This window comes from Gadus morhua, chromosome 15 (assembly GCF_902167405.1).
Source record: "Gadus morhua chromosome 15, gadMor3.0, whole genome shotgun sequence".
NCBI lineage: Eukaryota > Metazoa > Chordata > Actinopteri > Gadiformes > Gadidae > Gadus > Gadus morhua.
In genome coordinates, this window is record NC_044062.1 from 23,833,858 (window position 1) to 23,853,136 (window position 19,279).

General features: G+C 40.6%; 2 protein-coding genes and 1 non-coding gene across 4 annotated transcripts in view; all 3 read right to left on the reverse strand.

The window, feature by feature from the left end:
- Window positions 1–12,260, reverse strand: part of wipf1b (WAS/WASL interacting protein family, member 1b) — a 42,110-nt gene extending 29,850 nt beyond the window's left edge. The window contains exon 1 of one of the 2 annotated variants that reach the window (XM_030379798.1): window positions 12,093–12,260. The gene's annotated coding sequence lies outside the window, so the exon portion shown is untranslated. Of the gene's footprint in view, window positions 1–9,154; window positions 9,346–12,092 lie in introns of those variants that run through there. The other variant, XM_030379797.1, reaches the window with a different exon arrangement.
- Window positions 12,261–13,230: 970 nt separating this feature from the next.
- Window positions 13,231–17,577, reverse strand: LOC115560394 (tubulin beta-4B chain). Its single transcript, XM_030379799.1, has 7 exons — window positions 17,391–17,577; window positions 17,113–17,221; window positions 15,843–15,953; window positions 15,340–15,584; window positions 14,925–15,247; window positions 14,374–14,718; window positions 13,231–13,792 (listed from the first exon to the last, which is right to left on the reverse strand). The coding sequence occupies exons 1-7, from the start codon at window positions 17,445–17,447 to the stop codon at window positions 13,648–13,650; spliced, it is 1,335 nt and encodes a 444-aa protein (XP_030235659.1). The 5' UTR covers window positions 17,448–17,577; the 3' UTR covers window positions 13,231–13,647.
- Window positions 17,578–18,201: 624 nt separating this feature from the next.
- On the reverse strand, window positions 18,202–18,273 carry trnam-cau (transfer RNA methionine (anticodon CAU)). The gene has a single exon. It is a non-coding gene; the product is annotated as a tRNA-Met (tRNA).
- Window positions 18,274–19,279: the final 1,006 nt, after the last annotated feature.

Consider the following 19,279-nt stretch of genomic DNA (forward strand, 5'->3'; position numbering starts at 1 on the left):
TTGTATTTGTTGTGTTTCCTATCTGATGGGTCTGTGTATATATTTGGTCATTTGATTCTCGTTTTCAGAAACAGAAAAACAGAAAAATATATTAAAAAAAGAGTTGTAATTAAGATTTTTGTTTTAAAATACAAAAATGAATATACAAGGTAATTTTCTTTATGAGGTCAAAAATTGACAAACTATTTCTAAAATAATATAAATGATATCTAATTTTAATTATTGTTAAATAATAATTGTTGCCCAGATGGCAGGAGGAGTGTAATTTAAAGAGGACCTATTATACTACTTTTCTGGTCTTCATTTCTTATTAATGACTCCTATAGCACAACCTGACACGAATCACAGCACAAAAAACGATGTCGATTTTCGGGAAACTCTTCCTCTCATCTGGGCGCTTTCAGCATTCTCTGTCAACGCTCGGTTTCGCCCTTCTCCGCCCCCTCGCCCCCCTCCTGCCAACCCAACTCTGTTGTGATTAACCATTGGTTACCAATTGTTACCTCCATTCTTTTTATAATAATAATAATAATATTATTAGCCCCCTTAATTTAATATTATTAAATTAATTTAGAGGCGCCTTTCAAGACACCCAAGGTCACCTTACAGAGCATATACTCATCATAAATCGTTTAAAAAAAAATAAAAAATTGTGGAAAAAAAAAAAAAAAAAACATAATAAATAATAAATAAAAAATAAATAAAACAAAAACAAGACAAAACAAAACAAACAAACAATCACGTTAGAGGTTGTGTGCGAGTTTGAACAGGTGAGTTTTGAGTTGTGAGTTGAAGGTTGTAAGGGTGTCTGACTGTTTTATGTGTGGGGGGAGGGAGTTCCAGAGCCTGGGTGCTGAACAGCTGAATGACCGGGCACCCATTGTAGTGAGTCGTGATGTGGGGATACATAGTAGTCCAGCAGAGGTTGAGCGGAGGGAGCGGGAGGGAGTGTATTCTTGGAGGAGGTCGCAGAGGTAACTGGGGGCTAGGTTCTGTGCCGTGTTCCGATATCCATACTTCCATGAGTACACTATCCGCACTCACGAAGTGTGCTAATTTTAATTAATTAATTAATTTTAATTTTCAGATGTCAGATGTCAGTGTTGTTCCAAATCGAATACTCCGTGGTGCATTAACCGCCGCTGCGGCTCCTCCCCCGCAATAAACATCCCGCTTTGAACGGTGAACTCTTTACGCCTAGCTGCTATAATAAGCAATAAAAACTACAAAATGACTCTATTATTGCAGGCTATGTGGAAAATGCGCCGACTTTGACTCAGCCTGGCTCCGCCCTCGTCCGCTACGTAGCTAAGATGGCTGCCGTTGAGTATGAAAAGTGTACGGCGATCTGACCGTTTTGAGTACACCATCCGGGTCCTTTCAGTACATTTATTTTCGCCCGATCTGAATAGGAACGCCCTACGTACTCAAACTTAGGCTATGCTGCGTTTATACGTAGCATAGCGTTTATACGTCCTCGGAGGTCCGAGGACGTTGCCTAGCGACACGCACGAAAACGCCCCTTTTCCTCGGACGGCAAACTCGCCATCTCGGTTGAACTCGGTGGTGACCGAGCAAAATTCCGAGACAGAATTCAAGATGGCTGCGCCCAGTTTGACTTGAAGCATGAACTCTTTTCATTGTGCTTGGACCGCTTTGGTGATTTACATGGCATCTTCAATCACTCGTATTACTGCAATACCTTACTCCTTCCGTATCTCTGCCTATGGCCTACATATTTCGGAGCGCCTGGTACTCTGCCAACAGCTTTCCGGGTGACGTCCATGTTTTCCTCCAACGACCGAGCGAAATAATAAAACGCTTGAAGTGTGGGCGTGGCGTCGGATCCGAGATCCGAGTCGGTTCGCAGAGAACGCACCATACGGATAGTATGTATATTGGAACACGGCACATGATTCTCACCCATGCACCCATCTTGAATGTAATAGAACATTTTCGTTGCTTTGAGGAGGTCTGGTGGTCTCCGTATATAATAAATAAATATATATAATGAATGTATATACCTATTTACATACATATTTATATTAGAGCTGTCAAGCGATTAAAATATTTAATCGTGATTAATCGCATTAATGTCATAGTTAACTCTAATTAATCGCGATTAATCGCAAATTATTTTTCTATGCTAAATATCCCTTGATTTTTTTGTCCCATAATTCTTCTCATTTTAATTCTCTTATCAACATGGTGAAGTGCATCGGCTTGCCTTGTGCAAATGATTTTTTATTGATAACAACATTGGCCTATACACTGATCAAAACAGGACGATACAAAAAAAGAGCCTATAGTGCAATTAAACGACTGCTTTGAACAAATGTCATTTGAACATAGCAGTCAGGCTACTGCTTCTTTGTTTTGAGCCAAAGAAAAAAAAAAAAAAAAAGTTTTTTTTTTTTTATAAAATAATTGCGTTAATCGCGCGATAAAAAATTTAACGCCGTTAAATTTGGTTTGCGTTAACGCCGTTAATAACGCGTTTAACTGACAGCTCTAATTTATATATATTAATTTATTATATACGGAGACCACCAGACATCCTCGAAGCAACGAAAGTGGTCTATTAAATTCAAGAAGGGCAGGCGAGGATAGGGATATAGGGGAGACCGGGGATAGTTGTCCCACCAATCAGGGATAAGATATGAGCCATGTGAGAGTTTCAGTCTCCTCCTCCTTCCTTTACGATCACTCATGGAAATGTTCCACTAGTTGGTGCCATTTTTCCAGGAGTTAGGAGAAAAATCCAATTCATAAGGTAAGAAAGTAACTTTTTACTTCTTTTTTTTTTCTAGTACTTTTACTGTTGTAGATGAGTCATATCAGGTCAAACTATAGTTTCTCAAGTAAAGAATGGTGTATCTCTCCCTTGCTAATGTCAAAGCACCGTGCCAATACAGCTATTTTAGCAATGGATGACTGGGCGGGATAGGTTGTAACGCATGTTTTGTATCCCCTTACATACAAAGTTGTTACCGGAGAAGATATTGAAGATGTTGCCCTGTTCTCTCTCTCAAGAGACACAAATACGCATTTTGTCTACCTGTTACAACCTACCCCAGTAGGTGTTACAACCTACCCCTTAGGCTGTTACAACCTACCCCGTAGGTTGTAACAGAGGTAAACATTGTATTTGTCATAATCCAACAAATTCCTTGATATAGTTGAGGAGATTTAAGTGTTTACCCAAATGTGGGTACTTTGCCTAAAAGGTTCAGAACTGTAGCTTTAAAAAAAAGTAGTTTTAGGTGCTGAAGAAAAATGTGTTACAACCATACCCGTGCCTCCCCTAGTGCTATACCGTTAATTTCCGAGAGGATGGTCAATGGTCAGATACAGACGCCCCTTATGAGATAACAAAAAGTTAATGTGAATTTCTCTCATAACTTTTTGTCATTAATAAAGAGAGTCCTGATTCTCAGATATGAATATATGATGGATGGGATGTAGGTCTGGGAAGAACTTCAGGCCAAAATCTTGCAAGCGAGCCGCTGGGTGAGGTACAACGAGATGAAGCACTTGCTGAGTAATTCCTTGTAGGGCTGGAATCCCTAAGTTGATGATCGTATGCGTCCTTTGAGACCCCAGGTCTATAGCTTACTGGTTACTGTCCTTAACTCAGTCGTAACCTTGCATCACTTCCTTTAGGGCTGCGGCCTCCTAATTGATCATTGTAGTATATTTGAATGCCCCCTTTCATAGATATGACACCACCACCACTTGGGCATGGCAAAAATTCTCCATATCCATATGGGGGGGGGGGGGGGGGGGGGGGGGGATTGTGGACAGTGGGTACACTAGACATAAATAGGAAGATTGCAATGAGCATTTCAATCACCAAACATAGTCAATACACACTCAGGGGGAGGAATGACCTCTCACACATGATATCTTAATGAATTATTTCAAATAACCCTGCCTCGTTCAATCAATGAGCTCGATGTTTTGCTTTCACAAATAGGTTATAGGCTGTGTCACCATCAGATATGTCCGTGCGCATCTCTCAGAGTGACGTAACTAGCCACCAGTGATTAAAAAAATGTGTCAAGTTGATTTCAAAATTAACTAATTAATTACAAGTCTAAACAGTGGAAAGTTGAAAAATATGGGGGGGGGGGGGGTCGATGGCAACCACCATAACAACCATGACAGTCACGTGACATGGACACTGGCCCATTGAAAAGAATAGGCCAAAAAAACATAGGCGTGTCACATGTTTAGAGACGTTATGGTAATGTATTTTCCGCTGTGGGCAGTTTTACTACAATCTGGTGTGAGACTGGGTTTAAGTAACGTGGTTGGTTTCAGTTTTTGAGGGGTCTGCTCAAAAATCGGATAAATCGGATTGTTGTTTTGACGAATCCTGCGCGCCCCATACTGAAGACGAAAATTATCTCCAGATTGAAATGCACTGGTTTAATATTGAATTAATTAAATATTAAAATATACATTATGTATAAATAAATATACAATTATTTAGTTATAATATTATAAATAGACCATGTAGCTAATATCGTTACAACAACATCTGTATCTGACCATTGACGATCCACTTCCACCAATCCAATCAACGAAGAGGGCTGTAACACCAACTTACACGTGTGCTTTTTCTATGGGGAATGTGGTTCAGGTATGACAATATTTAGATATTTCTAATATAAAAAACTAGCCTATACGTAGGACTACAGCATATCATAAATTTGACATATAGAGTTAGACTATTATATGCATAAGGTTATAGGCCAAATTCGGTTAAAATGCAGCCTCTGCTGGCCCACAAGATTGTCTCTGTTATACACTTTATAAGTTAATTATATTTTATTATAAATTATTATAACCATGCAGGCCTAGCCTTTATTTTCTTTGCGTTATCATTACATCCTTTCCCGTGACATCGATATAAATTATTTAGAGCTGTCAGTTAAACGCGTTATTAACGGCGTTAACGCAAACCAATTTTAACTGCGTTAAAAAAATTATCGCGCGATTAACGCAATTGTTTTATAAAATAAAAAAAATATATATATTTTTTTTTTTCTTTGGCTCAAAACATAGAAGCAGTAGCCTGACTGCTATTTTCAAATGACATTTGTTCAAAGCAGTCGTTTAATTGCACTATAGGCTCTTTTTCTGTATCGTCCTGTTTTGATCAGTATATGCCAATGTTGTTATCAATAAAAAATCATTTGCACAAGGCAAGCCGATGCACTTCACCATGTTGATAAGATAATTAAAATGAGAACAATTATGGGACAAAAAAATCAAGGGATATTTAGCATAGAAAAATAATTTGCGATTAATCGTGAGTTAACTATGACATTAATGCGATTAATCACGATTAAATATTTTAATCGCTTGACAGCTCTAAAATTATTGTTATAACGAGATCTGTATCTGACGATTGACCATCGTCTCGGAAATTCTATGAATGAAATTCATATTGACGGTATGGCACTATATCCCTATTCTCGCCGGCGTAAGTACCACATCGGCTCGGCTTACAGATCGGCTCGGGGTCCGTCGTCTGCTGATTACGTCACACAATATCATTGGCTGTACGCTTGAATGGGCGTACATTGTGATTGACACCGGCCCTTCATGAATTTAATTTAATTTAAAAACGGTTGTAACGGTTTCCACTTCAAGGCGCGGAGTGATACTTTCACAAAATGATCGGGCGTCATAGCAGTTATGTATACGCTCATTATACAACAGTTAGGAACCAATCAGATCGCTGGATTTAGGCCCCCCATTGTATAATTAAACAATAGATCACGACAGGCTGTGGTATGTGCTCATTATACCACTGTTAAGGAGGGCCGGCGACCCCCTTCACAGTGGTATAATGAGCACATACCACTGACTGAAGTGATCTATTGCTTTTATACAACGGTTACTATTATGGCAAAACGAAAGTCATAGACACACTACATTTAAAAAGAAACCAAGGAAGTCAAAGTAGCCGTTTTATTAAAGAATACAAAAAAGTAGTCCCTCCTGGCTGCCTTCAAAAGTGTGTCGCTATGCAACACACTTTAGCGTCCCTCCGAGAGAAGGCTCGGCTAGAGCGGTTCGCCGGCAATTTATCCTATGGAGCAGTTGCTCACTCCCGGAGTAACATCATTTACACCCTCTCCATCATTCAACATATTTTTAGGCTTCAGTGAACTGTGCTATTGCTTTTATACAACTACTTTTATACTTTTTATTGTAACGGTTTCTACTTCAAGGCGCGGAGTGATATGCAAACTTTCACAAAATGATTGGGCGTCATAGCAGTTATGTATACGCTCATTATACAACAGTTAGGAACCAATCAGATCGCTGGATTTAGGCCCCCCGTTGTATAAAATAGTATATATAATATAATTGTATCACGGCCAAAAGCTCTGTGCGCCATGACCCACGCTACTCTGCCTCTTATTGGCTAATACTCGCTGCCTTTACTGATTCGATTGTTGAATAATTGAATGATGATGTTCAATCATCATTTCATATTTAAATACATATTGATATTATATATATCTAACGAGATGATTGATGTGGAAGAGAATGATGTGCGTTTTTTTAATCTAAGGTGAAATATGAACAAGGATGCATTGTCAAATTCAGATCTGAAGTATTTTATTTAAATAAATGTTCAAAAAATTACTGAAACGCCATGTTTGCCTCATCTATATTTTACATTCATGCAGGCTGCCTGTGTGACCAGTAATACCTACAAACTGCTCCTGATCAAGTCATGTTAACTTTATAATAGTGGCCCACTCTGGCCCATGCTGCAATTCAGCTGTTCAAAGACACAACATACAAAATAAATTACGGACTTGCCAAGTGAGAGAATAGGTGTCATTCCAGGAATAAGGAATAGTTCCCTCAAAATGCATAGTTGTCTGTCACTAGTCTGTGGGCCAGTGTTGGTATATTAATTTCATAATCCTTCCTCCCTGAGATCAAGCAGCAGAAATTATGTGACAATGAGCCAATACTACTGAAGGATTTTTGGGTAAACTAAATAAAAACAGGGCGCTTTTCTGGGCTGCGTTAAAAAAGGGCAAACATTTAGAGTATACCCACTTCTCCAGGGACCACTACACCACTGGTTAAGTGCCTGTGGTCGACTCGGTCGTTGATACGGGGGTCTGTGTGTGTGCCACGGAATATGAGTGTCACTTGCATTGGAGCAAATTCCATTGGCATATAACGGAAATTGGCTTGTTTCCGTGAGGTTTCCACGGATTTTGAGTTAAGCGTCCGTGGTCATTTCACAGATTCCTGTGCAGGTTGAAATAATTACACTGGTCATGCATAAAACAAAGCAACATTGCACGTTTATAAAAGGTAGTTTCACTACAGACTTTATCAAAGTGACAGGAACTATAAGTATAAAAAGCATACGAAGAAAACATTTACATACCATTACTTTTATATCTTACTTTTGTCTCCCTAAGCCATAAAGGCATAAATAACCAAAACAAGTTAACTGACTATGAAATTCGATTTGTCTTTTAGGGAGACAGTTTCCAGGGCAGTCATAAATGTGTTAGCATTGCAAGAACAGTGCTAAGTGGCTAGGCTAACATCCTGTCAGGTAACACACACACATACACACACGCACCAAGTGTTGGCTTTCTGGTTATAGAGCAGAATATTTCTGATTTGACTAAATAAAAAATAATAAAAGAAAAGAGAGCTCAGGTGGGAGCACTGAACATCCAACCCCCTGGAAGCATTATCAACAACAAGCATACCCAACCCGCCTCAACAATCTGCCATGTCATAATATAGGCTTATTAAAAATATAATACATTTATTACATCATACATACTAAGAAATAAAATCGTGTGTAACATTCAAAGGTAAAATCATTGGAAATTACCTCTTCAGTTGAAAGGGCATTTCATCTGACGAATCTGATAATGCTAGATGATTCTTCCCATGTTGCTCACAAAGACCACTCAGTGCCATAACTTATAAATCTTTAAATAACAATACCTAATGGTTATCCCTTCCCATGGGCTAGGTCCTATCCATTTCTATACCAGTGCTTGCTCAGCTATACAGGTACATTTTGTGAAAGACCAAATTCTTTGATCAATGCCACATTGATGCTGAGACGTTAGGTTGAAGTACCAACTAAATTCTTCCTCCACATTGGTTTAACACCTCCAACTTGAACAACAAGGCAGAGCAGACATTGAATTCTGAGAAGTCATGGGTGCTTCTGCCCAGCTCAGAGGGACTTCCTGGTTCACAGAGCAGAGATATTTGAAACAGTTATGTCAGTTCCTTATTGAAAAAAGGATGCTTTATGACTAACACAGACCACTAATCTTTACAATAGAACAACTATATATCAAATAACAAATCAATCAATCAAATAATCAAATCAAATAACAAATCATATCTCAAGGCAAATGTCTTAAGTGTACCATTCTACAGCAAGATGAATGGGTTGTAGATACCAATGAAAGAAGAACTAAACCTGACATGCATTGAAATATCCATGCGTTATTTCTGGTGGGATAATGTTATTTAACCCCTGTGGCCCAGAAAGGAAGCCCTGGTTTTAAGGAGGCCTCCGTTGTACGAATGCTCTCAGGAAGGCGCCAGAGGGCACTAACAGTAAAAGTATCATTACGGGGGGGTCTGGCATACATTCCCATACATAACTTTTCAGGGTCCAAGTTAATCCGGCCGTTGACTCTAAAACCTTTATTTATTTTTTTGAAAATGCACATGTGGATCTCCACATGGTGCCCAGATAAATGTATCGTTAACCGTTGCTACAGCAACTCTAACCCAAAGCAGACTGCTATGCATCCGTAGCAGTCCAATGACCACACGGCCAACGTATCGTCACTTTGTGTAACAAATAGAGTCACTTTTAGATGTCAACCATTTTTGTGGATGAACCGTATGCAAGAGGATCTCAAGCAGAATCAATAAGTCATGTGATACTTTGAGGAAATGAGAACATGTAATAATGATATATATAATCTGTATAATTGATCTATATAATCACAGACACTGCTGGATCCACAGAAGACCCACAGGTTCAACAACAAGTTTGATAAAAAAAGATTAAAAACAAAATGAACCATAAAATACGTTGAATCAAGGAGCTATTTATACTTACTGGTTCTGCGTAAGTGAGGGAATCAGCAGTTTCTTGAGAATATCATAGAATAAGCCACTCAGTTCATCCTCAGCCACAAAACTAGTAGAAAAGAGGAAGACGACTGCTCAACTTATTTTAAAAAGTCAAGCAGAACTTCCTGATTCTCCTTCCCCGAACAGACAGACACACACACACACAACCACCCCCCCCCCCCACACACACACACACACATACAGAGACACACACACTCACATACACACACCACTTCCTCTCTGTCAGTGCATGTAGGGGACAGCTATAGCTTCTGCTGCTATAGCCTGACCAAAATAACACTGATGTTCTGAACCAGTATACTTATATAAAGAACTTCCTATCCGAAATTAATAACGTACCATTTATCTTTACACTCTTTACAAACATGTAGAGACACAAGTCAACTGTAGAGTATGCTTTTAAAGTAAATTAGATAAAGTGGGATTGAGTGTTCTATTGTGTCCTCATCAACTGTCTCGAGACCACACTGAATCAATTACTTCATTGGCATTTTTCAAACCATATCTTTGGTTCCAACCTCCAACCCTAGAGTGAGTTTGAATTAGCTTTAGCTGTTTGGCATTTGGTACAGACCAGGCCAAATTCCCCTTCATGAGATTATGATGCATATAAGTGAATAGTGAAATAACTGGGTGAATGAATGGTTTATTGAAACTATGTAAGTGCATTTTGGCTTCTATTTCAGCATACAAAGAAGGGATTGACTGCTTCCCTGGTTATGGCTCATTCCCTACCCGGAAGAACAAGGAAAGCCGAAGGGAATATTCACTCTTTTACTTGAATTTAAAGTGAAAATTCCTATTAAATAATCCATTCAAAGAATAAAATTGTGCAATGAAACCAAATCCAAGCCTTCCTTGGAATTGAAAGGGTATGGCCAGATATTAAGGAAGCTTTGTCTGGAGCTGAGGTTGAACTTAAAATAGTTTCATGCGAGGGTATTTCATTTGAAGGTTAACATATCTTTGAGCAAATTGCTTGGGGCTTTAAGGAAGGCCTGATGTGACATGATAAGGTTCATGGTATGCTACTAATGGCTAGGATTTGAATTGAGGCCTATGCCACATTGTTCAATAGTGCCAACATAAAGGCTGAAGTTAAAATCTGATATTCATCCACTGCTGAAGAATGTATTCCATTGAAAGAAGACCTTCCTTACATTGTCTTTCTCATGGAAGGCAGAACAAAGATAAATTATTGTTGAGCTTTTTGATTTTAATGACATAATTGCTGGTGCACTATTGAGCACAACTGTTTGCCCATCTGGAAAGTTCCCATCCATTGGTCTAGATTAAAAGCTTATACTGACCAAGGAAACCAAAGGACTGTCATAGATCTTGGTTCCTTTCTTTCAACCAAGCAAGGAGCCATTTAGCTACTCGTGAGGAGAGCTGAGGCAGTGTAATCATATAAATGCCCAGCCTCTTACCTCAGTAAAGTATATTCACAGTCCCAATTTCATCACTGCGAAAACACTTCAGAGAGAGTTGACGTTATCTCCCAGCCCATATGAAGAACTACTGTAGAACAAATGTAAAGGCTAACCACTTTCAGTGAGCAGAGCTTTAGAGTGCACGACTCACGTGACCAATGTGGGGTCTACCCTCCCTAGTACTCTACCCTCCTCTACCATACTCTACCCTCCTCTACCGTACTCTATATAAGTGATTACTTATAGAGGAGTGTAGGGCGGTAGAGGAGGGTAGAGTACGGTCCAGGAGGGTAGGACAGTAGAGGAGGGTAGAGTAGGAGGTAACAAAACAGCCCTTCAAACCACTGCTAATCAATATGTTGTAGAAACATTTGCAACTAAATTTTTAGTTCATTTGTTAGTAAAAATATGCTATTATGTTGTTTAAATCATTGCAATATAAATAAGTGATTAGCAGTATAAACATGTCTTGTGTAATGCAAACCTCTGCTTTGCAATATAAACCTGCGGCCTTAAAAGTAACTAGAAGTTAAACCTTGTGCAATGTAACCACACATATACAATTGTGATATATTGTGTGAAGTGCATATAATTCCAGAATGTAATGCCATTTTCCATGTAATGTGTGATTTACAAGATTCACTTGAAAGACAGTTTAACCAAGTGAGAGGAAGTGATGAACTACCCTATGTGCCACTCATTCTCAAAAGCCCACACCAACCACTGCTCTCTCAGATCAGTCCTACTGCTGCAATCACTTGAAGGAACTTGGAGGACCCAGGAAGGAGGTCAAATCTCAAGACTATTTTCATGGACTGGTACAAATCAAACAAAGGGCAAAAACAATGCCTCCACTATGACCTCCCCATTTGTCATTGCTTGAAAAAAGTTAGCATTATATTGGCCTTTAGATAAGCATTCAAGTATTCATAGGACTTTGAGTCATTGTACGAGCGATGCAGTGGTGAGACCGATGCCTCATGAATGCAGTCCTTCAGTCACACGTGTTCACAGGATCATCCATTCAAGGCGTCACACCTTCCAAGATGCATTCCCTGCCTCAGTAAGGTCCTGTGGGCGGATACCAGTTTACTCTAACACGATTGAGTTCACCATGCACGTTTTATTAGTTGTAATATCAACGTAAACTAAAGTTGATGAATTTAATGGAATTGAGACCTTGTTTGAGCCTGGTCCTACCACAGCGTCCAGATGAGGAGCATCTACTGGTTTCGCCCAAAGTTGGGCGTGTTGCCAAATGCGTGTGACGCAAAATTCAAAATATAAACTAAAATGTTTACAATATCAATCCTATCCCATTGATCGGATCACGCTAGAAACATGAGTTTTGTGCCGAGACAGTATCGGTTTGACGAAAAGATTAGAGGCTCATGATTTCCGTTCAGCCGAACTTTTTCTATTCCTCCCACCGGCAGGAAAGTCCTAATCCTGAGCGAACTTTTCACTTACCCGATTAAACCTGGAACTACGTCGCACCGTCAGAAATGTCCCATCGAATGTAAATCATTGGTGTGTAGTTCAGTTCCTCATCTGATCTGGGACTTTAGATGACCTGTCTGCGTCCAGCCGGACACACGCTGGACCAGAGCCTTTGAGACGGGGAGTTGCTCAGGGAACACATGGATATAAACCAATGGGACATAAGATAGTAGGCTAAAGGACTTCTTCCGCGCTGCCCAAAAACATTGTGTATAGCCTTATACAATCCTAATAGAGGACATCTTTATTCCGAGTAAAACTCGCCTTCCACGAAAGGCGACGACTTCTTAAAACATGAAAATATTCAGAAGCTTTGGAAAGTCCAGTCATTCATTCTGTTTAAATATGGACGGGTCGGGTTCTATGGCTATGCCCCGCATGTATGAGATAAGCCGACGGGATGTCCTTTCCTTACATAAAGCCCGAGCAGCCGAACCCCAAAGGCAGGTCTCTGACTGGTCGAACCCTAAAGATTGGTCTCAAATCAGTAATCAAACAGTACATCGTTTTGAAAGTTAACAAACTCGTAAGGCTTCCCTGAAACCCCGCAAAATACGGTTTTAGAACCACAATGTGTGGATACGTTGCCCACTCTACAGACTGCAACTACAAAGTTATGTTAAGATATTTTAATCATCGCAGATCACTTTTTTGTAATGAACATCAAAAAAATATATGCAATTAATATAGAAGATTGTGGCCATTGCCTGTTTTCAGCGATACATTTGTTCTTCCATGTTGTCATTAGACTGCTTAGCTCCCCCTACTGGAGGAACCGCTGGGTGTCATCAGGCCCAGACAAGGTCAACGCTTTTTGGTTTGCATTTAGATTAGATGACAGACCATGCCTGTTTATTTGATGACGATGGTTAAAGCAAGATCATGTTGGATAATGATTGCGTTATCATTTTGAGACACACCTTTTGTGATCTAGGATCTAAATTACCCCAGTCCAGTGGGGTTAATTGGAGTAGCATTTGGAAGATGTGATCACATTAGAGCGAGGCCATTTCCTCATCCTCATGATCTTGAACACCCAGTTTCCAGACTTATCCAATAGCCACAAAGCTCCAGATTTACCACGATTTTGGGTTCTCAAAGCATCCAATCAGTATTTTAACCGGTTTATTTAACAAGGGTAACATCCTTATAGATAAGGCTGCATCTCGAGTCAGTTCAAAACCTCCTCTACAAACATTTACAACCAAAACAGACTTGGAGAATAGTCCATAAGATACACTTTGAAAGTGGCATGGTGCTACATCTTTTGTCCAGTTAATTTAAAGGAAAAAAATTAAGTTTGATCAATTAAACAAGGCATACAAGCATTAAAAACTATGCAGATACAAAAAAACGTCAGGAGTCGAACGCAGAACGATAAAAGCAGGACTGTCGTTTAAAATAAGAAAATTGCATCAGATTGAACCAAAAGATGGGGTTAAACATTTGAGTCATCATCAATGAACAGTGCCAAACAAGGGAGAGGGAAAAGTGGCCAGCAGAACATGAAGACAGGGAGGACCTTCTATGCCACCTCTTCCTCCTCCTCCTCAAACTCCCCTTCCTCCTCTGCGGTGGCATCCTGGTACTGCTGGTACTCAGACACCAGGTCGTTCATGTTGCTCTCCGCCTCCGTGAACTCCATCTCATCCATACCCTCACCTGTGTACCTGCAGTCGACAATAATACACTATTACTACTACAGCCAATGATCCTAAATGCCACACCCCTCCCGAAACATTTGCATGCACATTCAAATGAAAAACATTTCTGGAATCATGTCAGGTGCAAAATGTTGGGTACAGAAAAAATAATCCTGCTACTCGCCACTGGCCCAGTAAGGACCGACCATGTCTAGATCGAAAAGGAGGCTTACTGAAAGAAAGACATTCAAGCAATAACTGCCATGTTGGACATGGAACAGATGGGTGAAACTCAAGTCATCTCATTCCCATAGAGAATACTTTGTGGCAAAGTAGGTGGAGCCATAATGACATCATCCATTGTCTTTCAAGAGTAAAAGCCTAGCAGCTGTCATTATATGTTGTGGTTACCAAGCAACCTGTATTTGCACCCAGCCCTTCCCAGGTATATAATTTCCCTAGTTTTTCATTAGCACAAAGATTCAGAAACAGGCCCATTTACCAACGTTCAAAAACTAACATTTGGATGGAGACTTGGACTAACCAAAACATAAATGTTGCCTGAACCCAGTGGTAAGTCAGGTATAATAATGGGTTGTCCTACGTACCAGTGGAGGAAAGCCTTTCGGCGGAACATGGCGGTGAACTGCTCAGAGATGCGCTTGAACAACTCCTGGATGGCTGTGCTGTTGCCGATGAAGGTGGCAGCCATCTTGAGGCCGCGTGGCGGGATGTCGCAAACGGCGGTCTTCACGTTGTTGGGGATCCATTCAACAAAGTAGCTGCTGTTCTTGTTCTGCACATTAAGCATCTGCTCATCCACCTCCTTCATGGACATGCGACCGCGGAAGATGGCTGCCACGGTCAAGTAGCGACCATGGCGCGGGTCACACGCTGCCATCATGTTCTTGGCGTCGAACATCTGCTGCGTGAGCTCAGGAACCGTCAGAGCTCTGGAGATCATAGGGATAACAACATTTGTTAGACAAATAGAATTGTCTCCCAACCCCTTAAAAGAGCCCACGTATATGCGGACATATAATTTCTTTGGCGTGCAGAACCGGACCTCAGCTTCAACTCAAAGCTGCCTTGCACCAAGGTCTTAATAAACACAAATCTGTTGCACCACAATATAGTTCAATGTTGTTGCTCTTCCTACCTGTACTGCTGGCTTCCGCGGCTGGTGAGCGGGGCGAAGCCTGGCATGAAGAAGTGAAGGCGGGGGAAGGGCACCATGTTGACCGCCAGCTTGCGGAGGTCGGCGTTTAGCTGTCCAGGGAAGCGCAGGCAGGTGGTGACGCCGCTCATGGTGGCCGACACCAGGTGGTTGAGGTCACCATAGGTGGGCGTAGTCAGTTTCAGAGTGCGGAAGCAGATGTCGTACAGCGCCTCGTTGTCGATGCAGTACGTCTCGTCCGTGTTCTCCACCAATTGGTGCACGGAGAGGGTGGCGTTGTAGGGCTCCACCACCGTGTCTGATACCTGCCAGGTGATGGGAGAAATTTTGAAATGTTACACACGGGACATGCACCTTATTATAATGATCCAGTGAGGAGTCCTTGACATCATCCTACCTTGGGAGAGGGTACAACACTGAAGGTGTTCATGATGCGGTCGGGGTACTCCTCGCGGATCTTGCTGATGAGCAGGGTGCCCATGCCAGAGCCAGTGCCCCCACCCAGGGAGTGGGTGAGCTGGAAGCCCTGCAGGCAGTCGCAGCTTTCTGCCTCCTTCCTCACCACATCGAGTACAGAGTCCACAAGCTCAGCCCCCTCAGTGTAGTGGCCCTTGGCCCAGTTGTTTCCAGCACCACTCTGGCCTATTCAACACCAGCAGAAGAGCTAAAAGTTAATATATTATTAAAATATAATAATATTACTGTGTGGAGAACTATTGCTAGGAGATGAGAACCCAAGCATAAATCTATTTAGTGAACCAACTTTTAAGTTTAGGAAGAACCCATCATATACATTGCATCATCATACAATAGCTTGAATACTTAAAGTTAAATAGCCTTCACAGGCATTGGAGACAATAGTGTTGCTAGTGTCGACCATCAGCTGTGCCAAATCCTCACCAAAGACAAAGTTGTCTGGTCTGAAGATCTGTCCAAAGGGCCCGGAGCGCACAGAGTCCATGGTGCCAGGTTCCAAGTCCACAAGCACAGCACGGGGAACATATTTGCCACCTTTAAACAAACATAGGGATGTTTTTATGACATTTAAGAGTGTGGCTTGTTCAATGCGTCCTTATTTAGCATTTGTTTGCCTATAGTGAATAAGAAAATTGTTTCATTGGATGGTAAATAGTGTACCTACAAGTTTATTCTGTGGCATCCAGGTAAGGTTATGTTAGATCTTTATTTTGCTTTTTTAGAAGATACCATTTCTTTTAACGCCGGTGCCTATTCATTTCGAACTAATAAGGAAAATAAAGAAATATTTTAAGAAATTATTAAATTACCGTTACCTGCTAATTGATAGATAATAGAGCACTGCTGAACAAAATGAATGATTTATCCTCAAATCATAACGCATCACCTAACACCACAATTTTGAGAAGTCGAATTAGCACCGTTATTATATATGTATTCCAAGATGGACATTTAAAACAGCAACTACACTTATACAAAGCACATATTTTAAGATAGCTCCTGGGAACCATAGACTGCATAGGAACACTTGAAACTACATTATCTTGAAATATAGATATGGTTTTACAAACAACTGACGCTGATTTGGCGATTCACGGCCACTTAAAGAGGACTCAGGAGTGGTAGTCCTAAACATCAGCGGAAGATGGCCTAATTAGGTGAGTACTACTTAACTATTGATAATCCTGGTCTTTATCAAATCATCTACGTCTCGCATGGAAACGATGTGGCAAGAGTTTAAAACAACAGTGTCTCCCTATAATGACCCATCATTTCACGATTAATTACCAAACTATGACTTAAAAAGCATCATTATTACCCAACATAATAACTAATAACTAAGCAGTAACCACAAGCCCTGTGGCGGGAAAAGAGGGACGTCTCCATAACGATCGCGTCTGTCCACCTTGGCAACCGGCAGCTGCCCTCACCGTTTCCACCAACAGTGTGCATTCAAATAACATCACATTGTATTGAAATGAAAGCAACATCATGTGTTTATGAATTGCCTATTACGAGGGACCATATGCGCGGTGTATTAACGTCGGCTTAAGCAGTTATGTTGTCACACAACGAAACGATGAGTGAAGCGCTCCTCTTAAATGATTGCACCCAGTGCAATAGTAATGTGTTCACCGCCCCCTGTTGGCGGGTGGTGGAGGGACATCCAAACCGCTCCGCCGGGCCAGGTTACCTGTTGCTTCATTGTAATACACGTTAATTCTCTCTAGCTGGAGGTCGCTGTCCCCGTGGTATGTCCCTGTAGGATCGATGCCATGTTCGTCGCTGATCACCTCCCAAAACTGGAATCAAGAATGAAGGAAAATGTAGTTAACTGAAACACGTTACCTTAGCTACTGACGCAAACACAATGGTATCTATGGAGCTAAAGTTAGCTTTGGCCAACTGACCTCCGCGCCATAAACATACAATATATGTAATCAATTTTAACCAATACAAAAATTAAATCACCTTCGCTCCAATTTGGTTACCACATTGGCCAGCTTGCAAATGGACGATTTCCCTCATTTTGATTATTAGAATAATTTCACACCGACTAGAACTGTACCGCGCTCTCGGGCTCCTACGGATTAACTAGCTAACCCTAAGCAGCTAGATCTCTTTATATCCAAAGAGAAAATAAGCCCTACTGGTTGAATTACACGTCCATCAACATCTTCAATGCATTTCATTGGTCAACGAAAACCCGTGCCGTCTTCTGATTGGACACTATTTGGGGTAAATTCATCGTTGCTAGTGGCAACAGTAAATTAAGCATGGACACAGTGAGTAAATGAAAAGTGTGGTTCTGCGTGTATCTCGTGCACGACTGAGTTGTTGAATTTAGAGTTGGACATTAACACGTTTAAACCTAACCCTAACTCTAACCCCGTAACTAACAACACTGTGTCTGGCTTATAACCAGAACAGACTGCGGGTCGAATAACGTTGCGAATCTCATTGATCATTGACCATCAAGTACTTCAATCAGAACCGTCAAGTTATTGTAAATATCAATAACAGATATTGTAAAGGGGTTTAATGTTCAGATAAAATGTATTAAAGCATTCATTGTTTGTATACGAACGTAAATTATAAAAAAAGAAAGATAGGAAACATAAATGTCCCTCCCTTTAATAACGTTTCGTTATTAAAGGTAAAAATACCTCTACTGCGAAAGACTGAACTAGCTCTCCTGCGATAACAATATGCTCCAAATCTTGTTTCCATTTTATTAAAACGTTTTAAAAGGTTTCGATTCCAGTTCAAAATAAGTGCAGCATAGCAGAGGATGGTTTCGATCCATCGACCTCTGGGTTATGGGCCCAGCACGCTTCCGCTGCGCCACTCTGCTGTCTGTGGATATTTGGTGCAGAGCTTATATCTATCTCCTCCCTGCAAAGATACAGCGCAAAGACAGCATCAAATAACAGGCAGCAGGTTCATATTAAGACTTATTTATAAAATAATTGTTTTTCAGATGGAATCATGTCGCAGTCTGACCGCGCACACAATTTTGCTCGCATAATTATTTTTTAAATAGTTGAATATGTCAAAAGTTATAAATGAAAATACAATTTTAAATGATTACTGAACCCCTATGCATGTTATTTAGTTCCAAACATAGAAAGTCAGAAATAAATGTAGATAGCACTTTGTTTACTCTGTAGGCCTGTGTGTGCTGGTTTGTCTAGTCTAGTGGAACCAGGGATAAGGTTACAATGGGGATCCTATTGACCCTGCGGGCCTCTATGACACACTGACCCTCGGACATTTATGCAGTAGAAAGAAATAGCACGATCTGAACATGCAAGAAACCTGTTCTCTCCACATTTTTTGTGTTATAAAAAATATTAATTGAACAAAGCTAGTAGATTTCACATTGTTAAATGTCTCCGTCTTCGTACGAATTTAATAATATATTAGCTATTTAGAACCCGAGAGTCCTGAAAAGTTCCCTCACACTTCAAATTAACTATACATGTAGCAAATATGTCTCCTCTGTTGCCCTATCAATTTACTGCATGCTACAATAACTATGATCAACTAAGATCACTGAGCTAAGAACTCAAAATGTCCCACCTTCAGATACTTGCTTACCACAATGGATGAATTCAAACAGGATGGAGTCAATACGCCATATATTTCCCATTCTCGAAGCGTTGTTACCAGACTCAAATTCTGTTGCCCATCCCACTGAGCAACTTGGTGGGGAGAACAGGTGAGACACACACATCCTGCTGGTTCCGGTGTGGATTGTACCTATGGATCTCACTAGGTATCACAAACCTATCACAACCAGGCTGTTCTCAAAATAACATTAATTCAATGAAATAGACAAAAAACACATTTGAGAAACG

What these genes read in the sequence shown, in the direction of transcription:
- LOC115560394 (XM_030379799.1), bottom strand. Translation starts at nt 17,447, where the DNA reads ATGAGGGAAATCGTCCATTTGCAAGCTGGCCAATGTGGTAACCAAATT. An exon ending in GTATTACAATGAAGCAACAG is followed by an intron (nt 15,954 to 17,112) that starts GTAACCTGGCCC and finishes GTTTGTTTAAAG; the next exon opens with GTGGCAAATATGTTCCCCGT. An exon ending in CGAAAGGCTTTCCTCCACTG is followed by an intron (nt 13,793 to 14,373) that starts GTACGTAGGACA and finishes TGTCGACTGCAG; the next exon opens with GTACACAGGTGAGGGTATGG.